Here is a 20540-nt window from a genome sequence, read left to right as displayed (position 1 = left end):
GCAAAAAAAAAAAAAAAGGAAAGATACATCCGTCCGTACACACAAGAATGTATGAATTAATACATCAAACACCATTGGTCTCTGCATACCCAATCAAAGCACATGAAAAACAAAGAAACCTCGATTTAACAACCTTTGTAAATTTATTACTAATGAGAAGTAAGTGTTTTTCCATGTTGTCTATCAAACACAAACTGTTTGTCTCCTAATTGTGGAGACAACAAAGTACAACTTTTCCATCAAAGTCACATATCAATTGTTACAAAATATACCACGATAGAATATACTAAAAAAAAAAAAAACTAAACCTAGTAAAATATACCATCAGTTAAGCAGAAAGAGAAACCCAATTGCTAAAAGAAAAAAGAATCTAGCTTTATATTTATCTAAAACTTCTTTCATAGTCCCAACCTTAAATCCAAAGTCAATCCTGAAGTAGCAGTATAAGAAGATGAAGACCCATCTTCCATCGGTGCAGGCATATTCAAGTCCAAACCACAAGTAGTAACCCCTTCTTCACCTTTCTCCCAATGACACCTCTTATGTCCACCCAAAGCTTGACCACTTGAAAAAACCCTCAAACAAATGCTACACTTGTGCCCACCCAAAACCATTAACATCTTCTCCTCCTCCAAAGCAGCCCCAATGTCCCTTTCATTATCACCATGCCCAACAACACTCTGGTCTTGAATATTATCAAACTCATCACCATCACTAGCACTACTCCTCGTTATTGCAAAACAACCCTTCACATTCTTATGACTAGCCCTGTGGCCTCCTAATGCCTGGTGCGACCCAAACACTTTCTTGCAACTCGAACACTCGAACCGGCACCCCATCCCCGGCGGGCCCACCATCTCCACCGCCGCCACAGATTCCCTAAAAAACCCATCAAACTCCGCTTCAATTATACTTCTCTCACTAGCCCTATCAACCCCACTGGCCAGCATTAACAAACACGCAGCAATCTCATGATCCTCTTCACTCACCGCGGGTGCCATAACCGCCACCGGCTGCCCCGAAGGCGAGCCGGGTCGCCGGAGATTTGGCGGGGGGTTAATACCCCGCCATTGCCGTTCCGGGTGGCAACGCATGTGTCCGAACAACGCCTTCCACGACCAGAACTTCTTCCCGCACTCGCTACACGGCCGAGTGATCTTCGGCGCACCCGGGTCCGGCTTCTTGCTGTACTTCGGCTTCCCCACACCAGTGCTCGAACCCGTCGACGTGTCATCAATTCTGATCAGCTTTGTACGCTTCTTTCTGGGTTTCTGCCGGGGCTTCTCGGGGACCACAGCAACGTCGAGAGACGGAGGAGAAGGCGAGAACCGGAGACCGGAGTCAGTAGTAGTAGTAATGGTGGTCATCATATCAGAGCAGTTTCTGAGAAGAAAAGGAGAAGAGAAAAAAAAGTGAGAAATTGGAGGTGGGTTTGTATTTGTAAGATCGACAGTTACTAGGGTTTGTGAGAGACAGAGACAGAGAGAGAGTTTTGAGTATGGGCGGTTATTTTCAGTTGGGAAGTGACGAGGGGTGGTTATATATTGTGTGAGTGTGAAATTACTAGGATATCCCTGTTGTTTAAGGTTTGTGAGGGGTGAAATGGTAATTTTGTGAATGGATATACTTGGGGCCGAAGGAATATATGTACGGAAGAGTTGAAGAGTTGAAACGTGGTCACTACTCTCACTACTACAACTACTGGTGTGTACTACTACTAATCACAGTGGTTTTCGGGGATTAACTAACTGTTTTCCCTTTGTTTATGCTTAATTGCCTTAATTATAAACACTTTCAGCTTAATGAGGCCCTAGTTGGGTGGCTAAGATGAAGTAATTTCACTGAATTTGTGATACCCACTAGAGTCATGAACTACTAGCTTTGTGCATCCACTAATTAGCTCTCTTGTTTGTTACTCTTTATTTTTTGTTTTGGGAAAGAAGAAAGATAGCTAGATTTCTTGTTTATTACTTGAGCAACATTTTAATTGAACCAAAAAAAAAAAAAAAAAAACCCATTTAGGTGTTAAACATTTCACTTGTAACTAGCTTGCGCATCCACTAATTAGCTCTCTTGTATATTACTCCTTTTTTTTTTTTTTTTTTTTTGTTGGGAAATAAGAAAGATAGCTAGGTCTCTTGTTTATTACTTGAGCAACATTTTAATTGAAAAAAAAAAAAAAAAAACCCATTTAAGTGTTAAACATGACATTTGGTGAGAGCATTCACATCAAATGTGCTAAAATATAACTAAAATGCTATTTTAACACTCCAAAACACTAAAACTAAAACTCTACCATGTCAAAAATGTCAAACTAATAATTTTTTAACACTTAGTTACAGTAAACTGCTAGTTAGATGGTAAACACAAAAAAGTTATTTAAATGATAGCTAGAGAGAGAGCCCTATTGTAAAATAAAAAAATAAAAAAAGAATATTTAAATAAAATGGTAAAAGAATAGAGTATTTGATATTAAGTGCATTGTAAAATAATATGTTAAAATAGATAAAGTAACTTTTTGTCTTACTAAAAGTTAATGTGAATGTTTTAGTTAAGCTTTTGAGCACAAAATATTATTATATGAATTATAAGTAGAATGTAAATGATTTAATATGATTGGCAGCATTAGCATTTGGGGATGTAAAAAAAAAAAAAACATATTTTTCATTTTTAAACACTACTTTATCTATTTTACCAACTTATTTTACAACTCACCCTACATCACAGTTTTTATTTTTACATATAACTCAATAAAATAATATAAACAATCCAATAAAATAATATAAAGTACTATTCTTTTTTTTTTTTTTCCTCCCACTCACTTTTTCTCTTCACACACAATCACAAGATTAAACTAATATATGCAACCTTACCATTCATAGGTTGCAAATTTTTTTAAGTTTACAAATCCGAATGGAGTGGGTTCTGGGTGGCTTGAGTTATAAAATAACAACTGAGGGTGTTTACACTATATTAGAGTCACTACACAACTTACAAATTACAATCTAGTGCATCCACTATATTATACTATTTATTAATTATTACTTAATTATTACTAGTGTACTACTACTAGTCAGTGGTTTTCGGGGATTAACTAACTGCTCCCTTTGTTTACGCTTAATTGCCTTAATTATATTTAGTGTGTTGGTATTAAACACTTTCAGCTTGATGAGGCCCTAGTTAGGTGGCTAAGATGAAGTAATTTCACTGAATTTGTGATACCCACTAGAGTCACAAACTACTAGCTTTGTGCTTCCACTAATTAGCTCTCTTGTTTGTTACTTTTTTTTTTTTTTTTTTTTTTTTTTGGGAAAGAAGAAAGATAGCTTGGTCTCTTGTGTTATATACTTATATTACTTGACCAACATTTTATTGAAAAAAGAAAAATCCATTTAGGTGTTAAACATGATATTTTGGTGAGAGTATTCACATCAAAAGTGCTAAAATGCTATTTCAGCATCCACAGCACTAAAATTTCACTATATCAAATGTGTCAAATCTATAATTTTTAACACCTAGTTATAGTAAACTGTCATCTCTAACAATTGACAATTTATTGTGAAGTGTTAAAATAAATAAAGTAACTTTTTGAGTAGTTAAATTTTTTAGCACATTTGATATGAATGTTTTTGTTAAGCTTTTGAGCACAAAATATTATTATATGAATTATAAGTAGAATGTATATAAACTAATATGACTGGCATCCATTAGAATCAAAACAACCACTTGCAAATCACAATCTAGCGTATCCACTATTAATCTATTTGTTTATTACTTAGTACTCTTTTGAGAGAGTTTATTTAAATAAATTTATTGAGCTTAATAAATAAATCCCAAAAAGTGTTGTATAACAATATTTAAGAAAAATGAAATTTCAAGAAGTTATACATAAATCAAATAAGTTAAATAAATGGGGAAAAAAAAGATGTAACAAACAAGACCTTCGAGCAAGGTTTTATTTCATAGGATTTCATTGATGTAAATATGAATCATGACTTTTGAGTAGAATTTGTAATGTTTTTGTGTTAGAAGCTAGAACCTCATTCTCTCTCACTTTTTAGTGTTTTTGTGTTTTTTTTTTTTTTTTTTTTTTTTTTTTTTTTTTTTTTTAATATGGGTTAGAATAAAAAATTTATTTGGATCTTTTCTTTCAACCCCACAAATTTTAGTATGTATTTGACGCTAAGGGTTGAAGTGAACTATCTGAAAAGAAAATGAATTATGGGTGTGTGTTAACCTCAAAAAATAAATAATAAAGTTTAGGTGTTAAACATGACAGCAGTATAAGTTAAGCTTTTGAGCACAAAATTATACGGTATGAAGTATAAAATCAGAAAGTAAATGAATTCATGATTTCATTTCTGAGATGGGCTTTGGAAGATTCAAAGACCAATAAAAGGTGACAGAGTTGTTTGTGACAAGGAAGCTGACCGGCTAATTGGATTGTAATTTTAGAACTCACTGGGCACGAATTCTTCAGCCCAAACAAGTCCAATATATTTTGCCTGGACATAATAGCGAGGAAAAAACATACAACTAGCGTTTGCTATTTCTGGTACTAGAGGAATTATCCAAGACATCGGTCTACAAGAACCACACATCTGCAGACCCTAAATGTTATGACACATTGGTTGCACACAATTAGTGCATCTTGCAAAGAACTTTGTAATTCAACTGACACTTTCCAATATTTTCAACACAGAAAAAGTTCAAATCTCCTCCCATAAAATTATATATATATATATAATCTTGATACCCACAATAAATGTTTTCCCCCTCTAAGACACCAAAATAAAAATAAAATAAAATAGAAGAGGTGAACTTTCCACCTGCCTGTTTTTGCAGCTATAACACGTGTTGGCTAAGAGCATCCACAACCGATTTTCATATCTCATCTTATTTTACCATCCTAAAAAGCTACTTTATCAATTATACCATACCATTTTACAATACACCCGACATCCCAACTTTTATGTTCCTATTCTACTCATCAAAATAATATTTCTACATAATAAAATACACTTTATCATTAAAATAATATTTTCTTATTTCACTTTATCATTAAAATAATATTTTCCTATTCTACTTTATCATTAAAATACTTTTTTTTTTTGATGGCATAGCGCTACAGTGCAATCTCATATGTGAGATTGCACTGTAGCGCTATGCCAAAAAAATTTGGTTGATCCCAGGTATAGCCATCCAGTTGCTGGAGCAATTTGGGCCCAAATGCCAAATGAAATTTACAATTTGGCATTTGAGAAGCCTACTGCTGATGCTCTAACTCTCAAATTGCTTCTACATTGCCCTATTACCAAATGCAAATCACCTTGCAAACCTATAGTCCCAAGTTTGACCCCTCAATGTTTGATTAAAGCCTTAAATGACTTCATTTAGAAAAAACAAAAAAAAATGACATGCAAATTAGGGAAATAACAGAGAGTATGACTTCGAATAAAATAGAATAGAGGAAAAGAACTCACATGGCCGACCCAATCTAATCTGTCGAGGATCCATAGCCTATCCCAAATTTCGGAACTATAGCTTTGTTGTTGTTGTTCTAAGATAATACAAAAATACCAAAGAATAAGTGATATGGATAACTAGATACCACCCACACTCACATCAAAGAGGCAATGCATCACAATTAAAAGTATTTCCTTTTCATTTTTTGCTGCTGTCAATAGTTGATACAGAAACAATGTGATATTGCCAACAGCATTTCACTACTAGATATGGAAAATTACAATGGCAATATTACAGTGGATAATATTGAAACAAGCAGGTGAATGACTACTGCAGAAAAGCCAGAAAAATAATAAAAGTTGGGACAGTTGTGTACAAGCTATCTTTTTGCCCAACACAACAATGAAATAAAGTAATAAACACTACTGAAGTTCATCCCATCCTGTCACTTCTCTAACCGGTCTTGAAAAGTTGAGGGTGCTTTAAAATTCTTCATAGATTTTCCCAGGACATTCAAAGCAGCTACCCGCTGCAACTCTTTCGCTGTAATGATGTGGAAAACTAGTGAGAAAAGAATATAAGGAACTCCTGTCATCTCAGAATATTCATAGATCATTGACTTTCTTAGGGCACAATAGGTGAAATTAAATTGCCAGCTAATGGATGCTATATTGACATTAATATCTGCAACCACAACAATTGTATCTTCTGTTTCCACTTATAGAGGCATGACTAAACAAAATGATACATTGAATGCGCCTTGTTATGTGCATGAAGTCATAGGAATCTTAAATAAATGACTGCTTTCTCACCCTTTTTCAAGTTAGACACTTCATACCTTGTTAGACAGTGGCTCTTGCGTCCGTGTTATTAGATTTCTAAAAACTGCATTTCTAGAAACATTTTGTCCATGTTTAACACTGAGAATTATAGGTCAGTAGGAGAAACATGATGATGTTTAAATAACTCGAGTAGATTCTAAAATATCAGTGGTTATAGAAGAAGTCAGACGATAATTCTGCAAATCAATAACTTTGGTAGCACCCTAAATGCCTTCATTTAACAAATCATCAGTATTGATTGGGGAAGCAGCAGGAGAATTTTCACAGTATTTAAATGGGCATCAAAGCATGTCAAAGTTCACAAATGTAAATCGTAAAGTTTCAAAATGAGAAGTTTTGTGAACAACTTACTAGAAGTGAAACAAGAGATCAGATACGAATCCAAAACAATAATCGGATTATCTATCCAAAAATAAAATTTGAATGCAATAAATCATCCAAAGATACTTTTTCCAATTTAGGAAGATTCTATTTAAGCTGTGTAAAGTAAAAGGCAGGAAAAGCCACAATTCATATTACCTTCCTCTAGTGAAAGCTGAATCGATCTCTTTTCCAAATCAACAGCATGTCTGCTGAGACTTTCGGCAGAGAGCATGCGAAGAGCTAACAGAATCACATAAATCAAACACCAAAAGGTTACCGTTAGAATTTTAAGTAGTGGCAAAATAATGCATGTTAAGTTTACTTATTTGACATAGAAGGGCTTACACTGGAGATAATTCTCTTGATCTGCTTCGTCCAATTTTCTTAATAACATCTGCAGTATATGAAATCGGTCTTCCCACTGTAGATTCTTCGATCCCTTTGGATTACTCAACAAAGGGCCAGCAGAAGCTACAGGATGATAATTGGATTCTGCTGGTGCTGGCCTTATACCAGGCTTTCCAAGAAGTTGAGGAACTGAAGGTTTTCCAGATGAGCTTATAGAAGTCTCCATTGGAAAAGATGCAAATGCCGGAAAGCAAGAATCTTTTGGCTCCTTCACCTGGGAGTTGGGTTGGGTGGTCTCATCCTGGTGACCAAGTTGCCTTGACTGTGGGCAATCAGTAGTAACGCTTGTGCTATCACAAGTGCTACTCTTGCCTAATTCTGCTTCAGATTTTCTACGGACATAAACAAGATGCCCATTACTGCTTTGAGAATGGGGGTGAGGGGGACTCACAGGGTGTTCTGGTGAGGCTCTCTTGGCACCAGAAGCTTTAGTGGCATCACTAACTGGACTTTTATCCTTCAAAAGCGGAGAGTTTCCAATAGAGTTGGGCACCATAATTCTGTTATCATTCTGCAAATCTCTCAACACTGTCTTCTTTACAGAAACCGGCAGTTGCTTATCACGAGTAGGCAAATCATTTTCACTGTTTCCCATCCCATATTCGCTGAATTTAGACTCTATTGTTTGTTGAACCATCTGAGTCAACTTAACTTCCAATGAAAAAAAATTAGGAATTCAGAATTACAGAATCAGACATTTACAAAACAACAGAAGATAACTTATATGAAATACAAGCCGCATAGCTTGGAAACCCGTACATCTCCTTGATATCGGTCCCAGTGTAAAATGAGTACCATTTAAAACAAATGCTACTACGACAAGGCTCGGCAGATAAAGATCTCACAATGTTGACAAGATAAAGTGTATATTCTTGCATTCTATTTAGGATCACAGATGACAGAACATTGACAAGATTCCATGTGCAAGAAACAAACATATGAATAGCTTCTAACAAAAGCTCAAATAAGAAGACACACTGACTGCATTAATGAAACCAACAAAAATGAAACACGCACAAATTTCCAAATAAATTGAAAACGAAAACAGGATACGCAAATAAGACACTAAATACTAAACAGCAAGTTACTGTCTTTGACATGAAATGTTTTGGGATAATTATTTTTTATTTTTTGGTAAATATGTTTATATTATACGAACTTGTACAATTAGATATACATAAGAAGATCATGTTTTTATTAAGAAAGCAAAAGAAAAAAAAGAAAGATGAGAACACATGAAATGTACACCTCACACTCTAAATGTATAAGATGGTGGATTTTCACAAACCACAACTTAATGGATTCAGTCAACATTGATAACCGACAAAAGTAGATAATGGTTGAATCAAGTTCAACCACCTACACTCACTAGGATAAACCATAGACCAATTAAGCTTCTACATCATTTTGAGTTATTTGCGCCATGAAAAAACTGGAAGAATAAACGGTAACTAAAAGAAGCAACCAGCAAATAACTTAATCAAACACTAATGGAAGCATATTAGTTGGTGAAAATTGAAGAATTGACACTGGTTATGGAGGATAAAAACTGGTAATCTAGTCAAAATTCAACGAAGATTAATTGGAGTTTCTTTTTAAAGTTATGAAAAATAACTAAACTCCATTTAGATTCAGCTTAGTATTGTTCCAAGATATTTCCTCAAGATTCTGACTACATCTAAGGAAACCCGCTCAAAGATAGGGGTACAGGTAGCCCTTATTTGTGAAAAAATGAGAGAGAGTCGCTTGAGATGGTTTGGTCATTTTCAAAGGAGAGCGATTAATGCACCGGTAAGAAAGAGTGACATGATCCAAGTTCAGGGAGCGAATTAAGGTAGATCAAGACCCAAATAAAATTAGTAGAAGTAATAAAAAAGGACTTATCAATTAAGGAAATAACAGATAATATGATTCCAAATAGAATAAAATGGAGGAAAAGAACACATGGCTGACCCTAACTAATTTGTTGAGGATCCATAGCCCTGTTGTTGTTGTTGTTGTTGTTGTGACTACATCTAGTGCCATTAAGACAGTGTTATCATTTTGGCAGGGCTTATGAGCTAGTTATCATCACAAAAAGGGTTAAATCTTATGTTAAATTGGCATTGTGTACCTATTTTTAGAATACACAACATATATTAAAATCACTGTGCAAATTGTTTTCAAATAAAATAAAGGACAGAAAATAAATTATAAGCAATATTTAATTTCACAAAACTCATCTCTTATTAAATATAGGAATAGGAACAAGATAAACATGGCTTTTAAAACGAATGGGTTTAAGCATTTATTTCAGTTATTTGCACTCATAACACTGATAGAGATAAACCCTACACAATTACAGATTAAAATAAAGGTGGGTATTTCATCATTAGGAACTATTCAAAATAACCACAACATGACTTCATCCTAAAACCTTCTAGTCCTTTGCCATCATTCTGTCCTCTTTCTCTTCACATCAATAACCCCCCCCCCCCCCCCCCAAAAAAAAAGAAAAAGAAAAAAACTACGCTTATTTTCTTACCAAATTAAGATTTGTTTATGACATATAGTGGCAGCTGTGGTCATTCACTTGCAAGGACAGCTATTTAAGAACGTTTACATGGTAACAGCTCAAAGCTGTGCTGTATAATAGTATAGAAGTCTTATTTTGATAATACTCAAAAGAATTCCTCAAGACGCTTCTTTCCTATGTGGGCAATGTAACATTTTGGAGTTTTAATTTAAACACAATACGAATTTCTCCAATACATATCCACAAGAAAATCCAGTTATGGCAATACTACCAATATACTTCTAGTTCTCAATTAACCAGTGCATCAACTTGATTTCACAAAGAATAGTCAAATAACTTTCCCTCTTCACACATCTATGACTTTCTTCAAAAAAAAAAAAATAGAAAGGACTGAATACGTCTTTGACCCTGAGTTATTCCTCACAGTGAGCTCAAGATAATTGCACCTATAAATAATTAAGAATTTCTACACAAAATTAAGGTATTGGTAATTACAATTAAGGAAACACATTAACTGGCATAGGCTAAGCATGCACTGACCAATATTGTATCGTTATTTTTTATTTTTCCCGGTGTGAACGTTATGTTCTACATAATAGTGAAAATGCAACACAAACATTTTATTACTCATATCCACAAAATCAATAGCATGAAAGTACTGTAGCACCTACCAATTGAAACCGTTAAACCCTCCAGTCCACCAATGCATACAATTTTCAAGGAAGCACCAATTGAATGACCAATAAATAAGCCCTATAATTTGCTTCATTCATGCATAATTCAGTTTCTTCTTCATCTTTCAGCAAACTCAAGACAACAATGCAGAAACACTTTTCAACACTTGATTAACCACAAAATTTCCAAATTTGCAACATGGGTTCTACCAAAACCACAAAATAAACAATACCCATTAAAGTAAATTTGAAAAACAAAGTTTCCCACATAGAGATTCACAAGCAATCAAGATTTGAAACCTTTCTCCACCAAAAGCACCCAAATATGCATACAACAAAATGAAACAAACAATTCAACGAAGTGAACCTTTAGCAAGAAACAAAGACTAAGATTCAACTAGTTCACGAATCAAAGCAGAGAGGGAATAGCATTGTTACCTTAGCTCATTGCAAGCGCTGTGTGTGAGAGAGAGAGAGAGAGAGAGAGAAACGGGTTTCAAAGCTAAAAGCTTTCGCTCTAATTATATGGGAATTTATAATTTTGCCCCTGGTTTTATACATTTAGCAAATTTGTGATGATCCTAAATTTCTTTAATATTATAAATTGGCCCCCAATTTTTAGGTTACATACATTTTAGTCCTGAACTTCTACAAGCATGACAAACTTGGCCCATGAAAATTTTATACTAGTCATGACCAGTTGAGGAGATGTTATTATACTAAATTTGGGTAAATTATACCTTTTGTCCTTGATTTTGGTCTCTCAAATGTAAAATTCAAAAATGAAATAATTTAGTTCTTCTATTTATTTTTCTATTTACATGAATTAGTAGGATGCTAAGGCTACCCAGTTTTTAGATACCAAATTTGGACCAATTACAATTTTTTAGGGAACGAAATCAACCAATTCCATATTTAAGATACCAAAATTGTAAATAGCCCCACAAATGAAGGGATAATTTTTTTCTTTCTTTTGAAATTTCAAGGTGCAAATGTGATTTTTTTTACTTTGAATACTGAAATTAAACTTATCCCAAATTTCGAGAGTCAGCACTAGAAGTTATCCTACAAAATTCTTAAGCATTATGTGATTTATAAAGTTCTAAGTACAAATCTTCTAATCAATAAATAAAGTGTTTATAGAAATTTAATCTAGTATGTATAAGATAAAAGATGGAAACCACGTGTATTATACTAAAACTTGAAAGGTATGATCATTAACTGCCATATAATATTTGTAGTAATTAGATGTTTTTAATTTGTGTTTGAACTCTCTACTTCTTCAATTGGAATTCCCTCAATATTCTCCCAGTATACAATTACAATTAAAATAATAGAATTTAAAAAATAAAAAGCAAAAAGCAACACATTTTGTTGTTTTGTTCGAATCTATGCAGGTCTTTCAACTTCAAATATGGCAGTATGAAATGCCAAATATGGAAAGATGAGTTTGGACTCTCTCTCTCTCTCTCTCTCTCTCTCTCTCTCTCTCCATAATTTTCAATTGTAGTGGATGAAATCCTAAACTCACCTTTGAAAGTTGTGGACTAGAAAATTTGATATCCATCCATGTTTATTATTATTATTTGTATTACTTTCCAAATTCCTCCATTGCTAATTTGTCACGGGAGAGTCCCAAATTCATCAAGTTCTAAAAAAATATATATATATATATATATATATATATAGCATTAGGAGGATCCTCAAACAAAACAAAATAAAGTCATTCATTTGAGAACACCCTCTCTTGGCAAAAGCATTAGCACACTTGTTGGATTCTCTAATCTCTAAAGATATTGACTTGGCAGCTATGGAAAGCTGGTTGATATTCCTGCAATATGTATATTACTCTAAATCAGTATATTAGGTGAGTGCTTATTTTTTTTAAAGCAAAACAAGCTCTTGTGCATCCAATTTCACCAAAAAGATGGGGTAATTGCTAGTTCTCTAGCTTGTCCAAGGCCATCTCTTAAGGCCCAAATTTAGGCAAGCATGCTAGTTGCTCTGCCAATGGACCTTGAAAAACCCTTTACACAATTGTCATTGTTATCACGAATAATCCCCCCACTACTGGCAAGGCCTTGGTTTTCCACAGAAGATCCCTCAGTATTTAATTTGAACCAACCCGTTAGGTGACTTATGCCACTTAACATGGATTGTTGATCTTAGCAAGAGGGGCAAGAGAGGTTGATAAAATGACAGACATTTCCACAGCCTTACTTGAACAATGCTAATGGAGCCGAGGGTTTAGTGTGTTTCGTTGCTGAATACAATTCAATTGTAAGATCTGATACCCTGAGGCCTTAGCCTAGGTGGCATAGACCCGTCTTGATCCCTCATTAGGCTTAACACTAGTAAGGAAAATTTCATCTTGCTATCACCTATATATAAGTGATTAGGAATTGACAATTTAGAAGCACTAATTGAATTAGACCAAGACAATTTAAGTCCCTTAACACCTTCGGAAAGACAAGTACTGACTTTGCATGCCAGACTAATCTTGGGTTGAAATCAAGACACATAGAAGGACAAGGTTTCATAAAATTAGGAAAATCATAAGGATCCTGTCATCCTGACCAGGAAGATTTGACCTAATACACCATATCCATGTAGAAAACATCCTTATTTCTTGGAAATATCTACTTATAAGTAGAGCCAATTATGGTCTCATTAGGGCAAAACATTCCAAATTGGCAAAAATGTGCTAAGCACAACAGGATAAGGCCAATCAAATGAGACTAACTAAATTTTAGTTCACCTATTCTTAGACAAGTGTCATTTTGAAATTGGTGTTCCAATCAAGCTAGAATCTGTCTCCTGCCTCAATTATCATGCTTCACTCATCTGTTTTAACCTAATATTCTCAGTCATTCCGCACAATCCTCTTACCCTCCTCAACAAACACTTTTCTCGTGATAATCGTAAATTTACACCAAAGCAAGACATAAGGTAGACTTAAAATTCCATTGATTGGATTAATAATGATTTCCTATTAGGAGCTAAAATTCTCCATCGATGTTTTCCACTAAATACCCCCCATCACCTCTTATCTTTTTCCCCTCCCCCTTGTTTCCAAGTGAAATTTTCAACATATTTAAACAGAAAACCTATGCAGAACCGATTGATTGATGGATTTCTATGAGATAATTGACCCTTTATGGGACATCAAGCAGAGAAAAAATTTAACCTTTATGGGACATAGAAAGAGACAGCAATCTCTTTGCAACAACTGTTTCCTTTTTCCTAGTTCAATCATCAATGTAAACACAGGTGGGTTTTGTGATCATTACACAAATAAAATCCAAAAGATTTCAGATATGATAAGAATAGTATCATTAAAAAAAAAAAAAAAAAACATATTGAAAATATGTATGTACATGAGAGAAAGGGCACCAAAATAATCGGGTAATGCTCGTGATTATACCCACAAGCTGAAAGCTCTATCACAGCGTGTCCTTGCTTATTAACACGCCCAAAATGAAATGTTCGTCTGTGCACATTGTATGCCTTTAAAAGACACTGGTACAAATTTAACTATTCTTACATGTCCAAATGAGAATTCCCCGAGTAAATATAAAAATGTAAACCCTAAGGAAGTTATTGCCCAGGATTCCCCAGAAGTCGCTCTACTGCAGCATGGACATTCCCAGACGTAGCACGCAGTGCCCTGATATTCTCTTGAGTATCAAAGAAACCCATTTCTTGAAGCTGTGAAAGCTGAGTTGCATACAGTTCTTCCGGAGGTACTACAAAAACAAATGACATATTTAGTGGCAACCTAACAGCTAGATTAAGTGAAAATGATATCAATTAAGAATTCTAACCATCGGGGTTATTTGGAACACTCAAGCTGCCAGCTCCAAGACCACCAAACATGTTCATCATCAACTCCAATGCAGCAGCATTAGGTGCTCCTGTAATGGACAAACATCAAATCTAATGAATCTAATTGAAAGGGAACGTAAGACAAAAGAATAATCATAATGAATATTCATTTCTAAAATCGTAGTCTTGTGAACTACCTGTATTCCCACCAGTCTGAGCTTGATCCCTGCAAGGGAGCAGCAAATGATTAAGGGTCAACAAATTGGATTTATAAATGCTGGCCAACAAAATGCAAATGAATCTATATGAAGAACACAAGTTAAAAACCATTTGGTGTATTTCTCTTTCACAGATGATATGTTTGACAAGACAAGGAGAAATTGGCACTATAATCCATAATTTAAATAAAGTAACAATTCATCAAAATTGAGGGAAAATGAATATTTTACACCAAGTATTTTAAACAATGGTGTGTTTGACAAGCCATGGAGAAATTGAATCAGTCCATAGTGATGAAAATAGAGTAGTGGCAATATGATCAATATAAAATGGCCATATATCCAAAATTTGTCTTTCACAAGAATAATTCAAAAAATAATACTCATTTAGAGGCTTAATATCAAGGGGCATAAACTAGTTGCCATGTATATTGATTCATTCAATTTCTAGCAAGCAATTACAACCTAGGAAACAACTCTGACAACTCATCAGGTAATTACACCAGCACACAAACTAGATGATCTTATTACAACCTAGCAGCAAGCAAACTAATGGCACCAATCCCAAATCCTAATCAAGTAAGACACATCCACACTTACTGGGTTGATTGCCGTTGATTGAGCTGAGACAGAAGTGACTGCTGTAAAGCTAGCATTTGCTGCAAGAGGAAACAGAGAAAGGAGCCAAAGAAACATCAAGCATGTGTGAATCACAATTAAATTTCTTGGTAAAAATGTTACAAGCATGATCACTAAATTCAATCAACCACAATATTCTCTCTGGCCAAATCATGTTATAAAAGTAAAATGTAAGATTTTTTCCCACCTTGACAAGACTTGAAACTCAATGTCAATATCAACTAGTTCAAACGAACACGCACTCAAGCATGTAAGTCACTTTCTCCACACACAAATTGAGACCATGTGTACAAAGTCATACCTGCATTGTCTCAGGGTTAGTTAACTGACGTAGAAGATCTGGATTTTGCATCATTTCTCTTAATTGAGGATTTGTATCAACCATGCCACGCAGTTGAGGGTTGAGACTGAGAATCTAAAAAAGAGAGATTATTTAACCCATGAAAGATCCCAACTCACAAAAAATAATTTATTGAGCTAAAGGTAATTTTCCCAGTCGTAGTACCTGATTCATATATTGGGGATTGGAGAGCAAGCTTTGCATCATCTGTGATACAGCTGGATTTTGCATAAATTGATTGAGTAGGGTAGAATCTGGGATACCATTAAACATCTGTTCCATCTCAGGGAGACCAAGCCCTCCAAGACCAGCAATACCAGGTGCCCTTGCATCCCCAGCAGGATTTGGCCTTGTAGTTGTTGTCTGAGTACCTCCTAACATTTTGTATAAAAAGACATGAGAAATATAATTAGCAGCATTTAAAATTAAAAAATTCTAATAAAATCACAAGAGGCTAATCTATATATCCAGACTAATACCAACTACAGTAAAACTCAAGATAGTTAAGAAATGCATGAGAGTTATTCAGGGAATTATGTCTTCTTTACACATTATTACATGTGTGTGTGTGTGTGTGTGTGTGTGTGTGTGTGTGTGTGTGTGTGTGGATACCAAAGCTGGACCATAAGTGCTTTGAAAGAGTTAAGAAGGGCAAAACTTACCACCAGTATTGTTCCAAGGGTTTGGAAGTGGGTTTGTATTTGGAGAAGTAAGTCCTGTAGTGGTTTCAGAACCAGTAGTTGAAGGATTATTTGACCCGTCCCTCACTTGTGTCCCACCTTGGTTCCCCAACAGTGCTGCAAATGGGTTTGAACCCAAATCATTTCCAGCGTTTCCACCCATTGTTGTAGCATTCAGAAATGGTTCCTGAACATTTTCATACATGCGTCTAAGCATGTTAAATCCCTCAGGGGAAGCTTCAATGTTGCTCATTGCCCTGTCTGTGTTTCGCATCATCTCACGCATGAGCTCGGGGTTCCTTGCAGCTTCTATAGTCTGTCGGAGAATACCAGGGTCATTAAGCACATGAGCAAGCTCTGGATTCCGGTCAATGATATCACGCATCTGAGGATTGCTCATAATCAAGCTGCGCATTAATTCAGGGTTGTTCATTAGGCTCTGAATGGCAGGCATGCTCATAATTTCCCTCATCATATTTGGGTTCTGAGTCAGTTGTTGCTGCACTTGTTCAAATTCTGGCAGCCCAGCTCCAAATAAGCCAGGTTCTCCTCCACTTCCTAGAGCATTGAGACCAAATAAAGATGCACCAAGACCAGCATTTCCCAAGCCCCCGCCTTCGTTTGAACCAACACCCCGTGTAACACCTGGCGTATTGTTCAGACTTTCTGAATTACCAGTGGCAGCAGCAGTAGTAGCAGTGGCAGTACCAGCAGGTGTTGACGCAGCTGAAGCAAAACCACGAACCATGTGAACAGTGTGTTCTGCCTGCAAACCTTCAATAAAGAAAGTATCCCAAAAAGAAAAAAAAAGAATCAATCTCTAATGAAGAAATACCCCTATAAAGCATATTGCAAACTGTTCTAATAATTCCCTGTATACTACAAATAAGACTCCAATAGATTACAATGGAATAACCAATTCATTTGATCATGAAAACCACATAAAAAAAATATATATGGTACAACCACAAACAATAGTCACTTCACCTCTCATTCTGCCACCATAAGAAAATTGGTACCATCTGACTTCAACATGACATGAGTGTTAAGTTTCCTCACCAGAACAATGCTATTTCTATGACTCAATTATCTAGGCAAAAAAAAAAAAAAAAAATATATATATATATATATATATTTTGATGACATAGGAGAAGTTCACTCAGATTAGTTGCACACCATCAGAACATGCCAGACAATCTGCTACCCTTCCCTATTGTAGAACACAATTGATTGCATCGAATTAAAACCACAGTTTAATAAACTTCAAAAGGTCCAAGGGTTTCCCAAAGACATGTATAATCCCTCCCCCACCCCCCCCCCCCCAAAAAAAAAGCAGCAAAAATCCCAACAAACTCACTTTCCTATCATCAAAGACATTCAACAGACAAACCAATAACTAAAATTCAACACCCATCTCCAATACAGAATCTGAATCAATTACAAGAACATGAGCAACCAAGGGTCAGTACCAAAAATTGGGGTCGGCTATGGATACTCAACAAACTAATCAGGACCAGCCACATAAGTTCATTTCTGCCATTCTATTCTATCCGAAATCATACTCTCCATTACCTCCTTAATTGATTGCATTCATTATCCAAAAAATAATCAATCGCATGCACTATCAAAAAAAATAAATCTAATAATCAAACTAAATTCAAAATTCACACACAGACAAATTAAAGGACCAAATTTGAAACCCCAAAAAAAAAAAAAAAAAAAAATGTCAATTGCATCTAATATAACTAAACCCATATAAAGGAATTGAGTCAAAGTACCATAGCTTTGCATTCACTATCAAAAACATTAAAAATTTTCATTTTTCACGACAAATTAAGTTCATATATTTCACCATATAAACGTTAGTATCAAAAATTTAAACAAAAAAAAAAAATCACAATTGCATCGAATAATAACAAAACCCAAATATTAGTATAACAAAAAGGGCGCAACTTTGAGAGAGAGTACCATAGCTTTCTAGGGTTTGGTCATCCTTCAAGATGCGACCTTTGTAAATCAACCTCTGCTGATCAGCTGGTACATCGCAATTCTGAGCCAAAGCAGCCTTGAATGCACTAATCGAAGAATCGAGGCTCGTCCTCACCGTGAATTTCGTACCATTCGAGCACCTGATATTGATTACAACCTCTTCTCTTTGCTCTTCTTCACCACCAACACCAACACTCACTCTCGCCTCGCTCGAATCGCCCTCGGCACCCATAATTTCTCGATCGAAAATTCGAATCGAAATCAGAAAAAAAAAAAATTCGAAAACCCTAACCCTAAAAATCAAAAACCAAATTGAAAATTGAGAATTTCCCCCAAATCGTTGTTAACTTGTGCCTCTATCTCTATGTCAAAGCTATGCGGGTCTCGCGTTTTTTGTGTTTCGTGTTTTGCGTTTTATGTTTTCACTTGTGCCTCTATGCCAAAGTATTATTATTAGAATCAATTTTTTTTTTATTTTTTTATATAAGAGATAATTTTTTCTATTTTTGAACAAAATTTATAAAAATAAAAATTTAAAATAAATCACCAAAAATAAAGATCGGAGAAGATTTGGGAATGAATGGATGGAGAGGGAGGAGAAATTATTAGGTCGGTTGATGTGGTCTTTTTTGATCTCTTAATCAATAAGATACTGTTATTTACATAAATATGACATCATATAATAATTTTAATTTTTAATTTTTTGTATTGATTAAAAATTTTACATATATATACATATTTACATAAATAACATCATAAAATAATTAGAAAAGACCGCATTTACTGCTCTTTATGTGAAAATAATAATTTCTTGGTAAAGAGAGTGAAAGAGATTTTAATACTATTAAATTGATTATATTAATATATGGGTTTGTGTGCCAAATGGGAAAGAGATGGGTTGAGATTCTGTACGGTTTGGTTGGCATATTCTGTTCTATGGGCAAATCAGATTGATCAGACGGTGGAGAACTTTCGTCATGTATGTGATGATTGAGCAGCGTTTGATGATAGGATTTTTTTTTTTTTTTTTTTTGGATAGAAAGGACGATATGATTTGAGTATGAGTTGTTATATTGGTACAAACTTTAGCAACAATTAGTAATTTGCTGCATGTGACTTTAATATGGACTATGTTTTTTTCTACCACCCCTAATCACTCGCGTGGTAGATGTGGTAACTATTTTTGAGCAAATGTGGTAACTAAGTGTCACTTTTATTTATAAGTAAATGTTTTTTTATAAGCATTTATAAGTAAATGTTAACGGACACTAGTGCGCATTAAGGATGATTTATTGTGGGGTTCATTTAATTTTTTTTTTTTTTTTTTTTTTTTTGAGAATCATTATATAAAAAATTTGAAAGAATTGATGAGGGGAATGAAAATATTATTGAAGTGACAAATGAAATTCAAAAAATCAACTTTGTTGGCTCTAGACCTTATAAAACTAGTAAACAATTTGACATAAAGCAAAATGATTTGATATAAAGTTATTTTTTAATGAGCACCTTACTATGCTTGTCAACACGAACTTTATATATATAAACTATGTGGCAAATTGTGATTGGTTGTATGTTACTTTTATTTATATAATAATAAATTATTACATTTTCTCCCATTACTCACAATCAACAATGTGGAAAAATTGTGGCAAATGTAATTAAGTTTGTGGCATTAGATTTGTTGTACAAGTATTGTTGGATCGGATAGTGGAGAGACAATATTAATTGGTGGATCAAAGGGTAAGATATTGTTAAATAATAAAGTATATTTGATCGGGCGGACTAAAATAAATAAAGACTTGGATTGGGTCCAATACAACTAAACATTGGACCAAAATTCTCACTCAATAGGTAATATACGCTTAACGACTGCTTTTAATGGAGATATGGCTTTTTAAAAAAAAATATAATATTGCTCATTAAAATTTGGATCGAGTTTTATTTGAGTTACTAAAATTTGGAGTTTTCTTTTTTAGAACAAAAAAATTATAAACTTTGCAAATTAGTTATTTTATAGTCTTATCATACGATTTCAAAATGACTATATTATTTTTATAATTCTTTGAGCACTAAAAATAAATGTATCAAATTTTAAGGATTAAGGGATTCAAGTGATAGCCCAATAAGATTTTTTTTTTTAATATATAAATATTAACAAAAGAAATAGTGTAAGAACTAAGAATTTGATGGTCCAAGCCCATTTAGAACAGTAGTGCCTTATCCGACAAACCAAGCTCAAACAATAGAAAGTTACTACGCAGAGGGTGGGAAGACAGTTCTAGTATAATTCTTAGCCAAGTTCTGGTCTAAGGCCGAGGAGCCCAAAGTAACAAAGAAAAACAATTCACTGAATAATTGAGAATAGAGCTCTCCTCAGTTAGGTCTAAGGTTGAGTTCTTATATATGATTGATACAAGTTTTATACCAGGCAATGTACTGTTCACTTTCTTGTTTTTCTAATTCTTCCCAAAATCATCCCCCCTTACTGGGAGGTTTTCTCCCCCTTATATATATATCATCATTCCTTGGATCTTAGCCCTCCACTTGTATGCCTCAGGGCTTTTCTTAGGATACTTGTCCC

At 34.5% G+C, this 20540-nt stretch overlaps 3 protein-coding genes across 4 annotated transcripts; all 3 read right to left on the bottom strand.

The window, feature by feature from the left end:
- Positions 1-395: 395 nt before the first annotated feature.
- Positions 396-1367, bottom strand: LOC115967208 (zinc finger protein ZAT3-like). Its single transcript, XM_031086265.1, has one exon. The coding sequence runs from the start codon at positions 1365-1367 to the stop codon at positions 399-401; it is 969 nt and encodes a 322-aa protein (XP_030942125.1). The 3' UTR covers positions 396-398.
- A 4270-nt stretch (positions 1368-5637) lies between these two features.
- On the bottom strand, positions 5638-10784 carry LOC115969210. Of its 2 annotated transcripts, none has more exons than XM_031088808.1 (4): positions 10707-10784; positions 7017-7725; positions 6828-6911; positions 5638-6009 (listed from the first exon to the last, which is right to left on the bottom strand). In XM_031088808.1, exons 2-4 carry the CDS (start codon positions 7714-7716, stop codon positions 5912-5914), a joined length of 882 nt encoding a protein of 293 aa, XP_030944668.1. In that variant the 5' UTR covers positions 7717-7725; positions 10707-10784; the 3' UTR covers positions 5638-5911. The 2 variants fall into 2 exon arrangements, with proteins under 2 accessions (XP_030944668.1, XP_030944669.1); XM_031088809.1 differs by having other exon boundaries at positions 7017-7730; positions 10707-10783.
- A 2802-nt stretch (positions 10785-13586) lies between these two features.
- On the bottom strand, positions 13587-18475 carry LOC115968609 (ubiquitin domain-containing protein DSK2b-like). Its single transcript, XM_031088037.1, has 8 exons — positions 17939-18475; positions 15953-16744; positions 15456-15664; positions 15252-15365; positions 14912-14970; positions 14291-14319; positions 14093-14182; positions 13587-14014 (listed from the first exon to the last, which is right to left on the bottom strand). The coding sequence occupies exons 1-8, from the start codon at positions 18189-18191 to the stop codon at positions 13866-13868; spliced, it is 1695 nt and encodes a 564-aa protein (XP_030943897.1). The 5' UTR covers positions 18192-18475; the 3' UTR covers positions 13587-13865.
- Positions 18476-20540: the final 2065 nt, after the last annotated feature.

This window comes from Quercus lobata, chromosome 11, assembly GCF_001633185.2.
Source record: "Quercus lobata isolate SW786 chromosome 11, ValleyOak3.0 Primary Assembly, whole genome shotgun sequence".
Taxonomy (NCBI): Eukaryota; Viridiplantae; Streptophyta; class Magnoliopsida; order Fagales; family Fagaceae; genus Quercus; species Quercus lobata.
Note: the sequence above shows the minus strand (reverse complement) of the source record. Positions and strands in the feature narration are given on the sequence as shown.

Excerpts from the sequence above, each read along its gene's own strand:
- LOC115967208 (XM_031086265.1), bottom strand. The coding sequence starts at position 1,367 with ATGACCACCATTACTACTACTACTGACTCCGGTCTCCGGTTCTCGCCT.
- LOC115969210 (XM_031088808.1), bottom strand. The coding sequence starts at position 7,716 with ATGGTTCAACAAACAATAGAGTCTAAATTCAGCGAATATGGGATGGGA. Across the intron at positions 6,912-7,016 it reads TCAAGAGAATTATCTCCAGT|CTCTTCGCATGCTCTCTGCC; the intron begins GTAAGCCCTTCT and ends TGATTCTGTTAG. Across the intron at positions 6,010-6,827 it reads TCAGCTTTCACTAGAGGAAG|CGAAAGAGTTGCAGCGGGTA; the intron begins GTAATATGAATT and ends ACATCATTACAG.
- LOC115968609 (XM_031088037.1), bottom strand. The coding sequence starts at position 18,191 with ATGGGTGCCGAGGGCGATTCGAGCGAGGCGAGAGTGAGTGTTGGTGTT. Across the intron at positions 15,665-15,952 it reads CCCTTGGAACAATACTGGTG|GAGGTACTCAGACAACAACT; the intron begins GTAAGTTTTGCC and ends ACAAAATGTTAG. Across the intron at positions 14,183-14,290 it reads TCAGACTGGTGGGAATACAG|GAGCACCTAATGCTGCTGCA; the intron begins GTAGTTCACAAG and ends TGTCCATTACAG.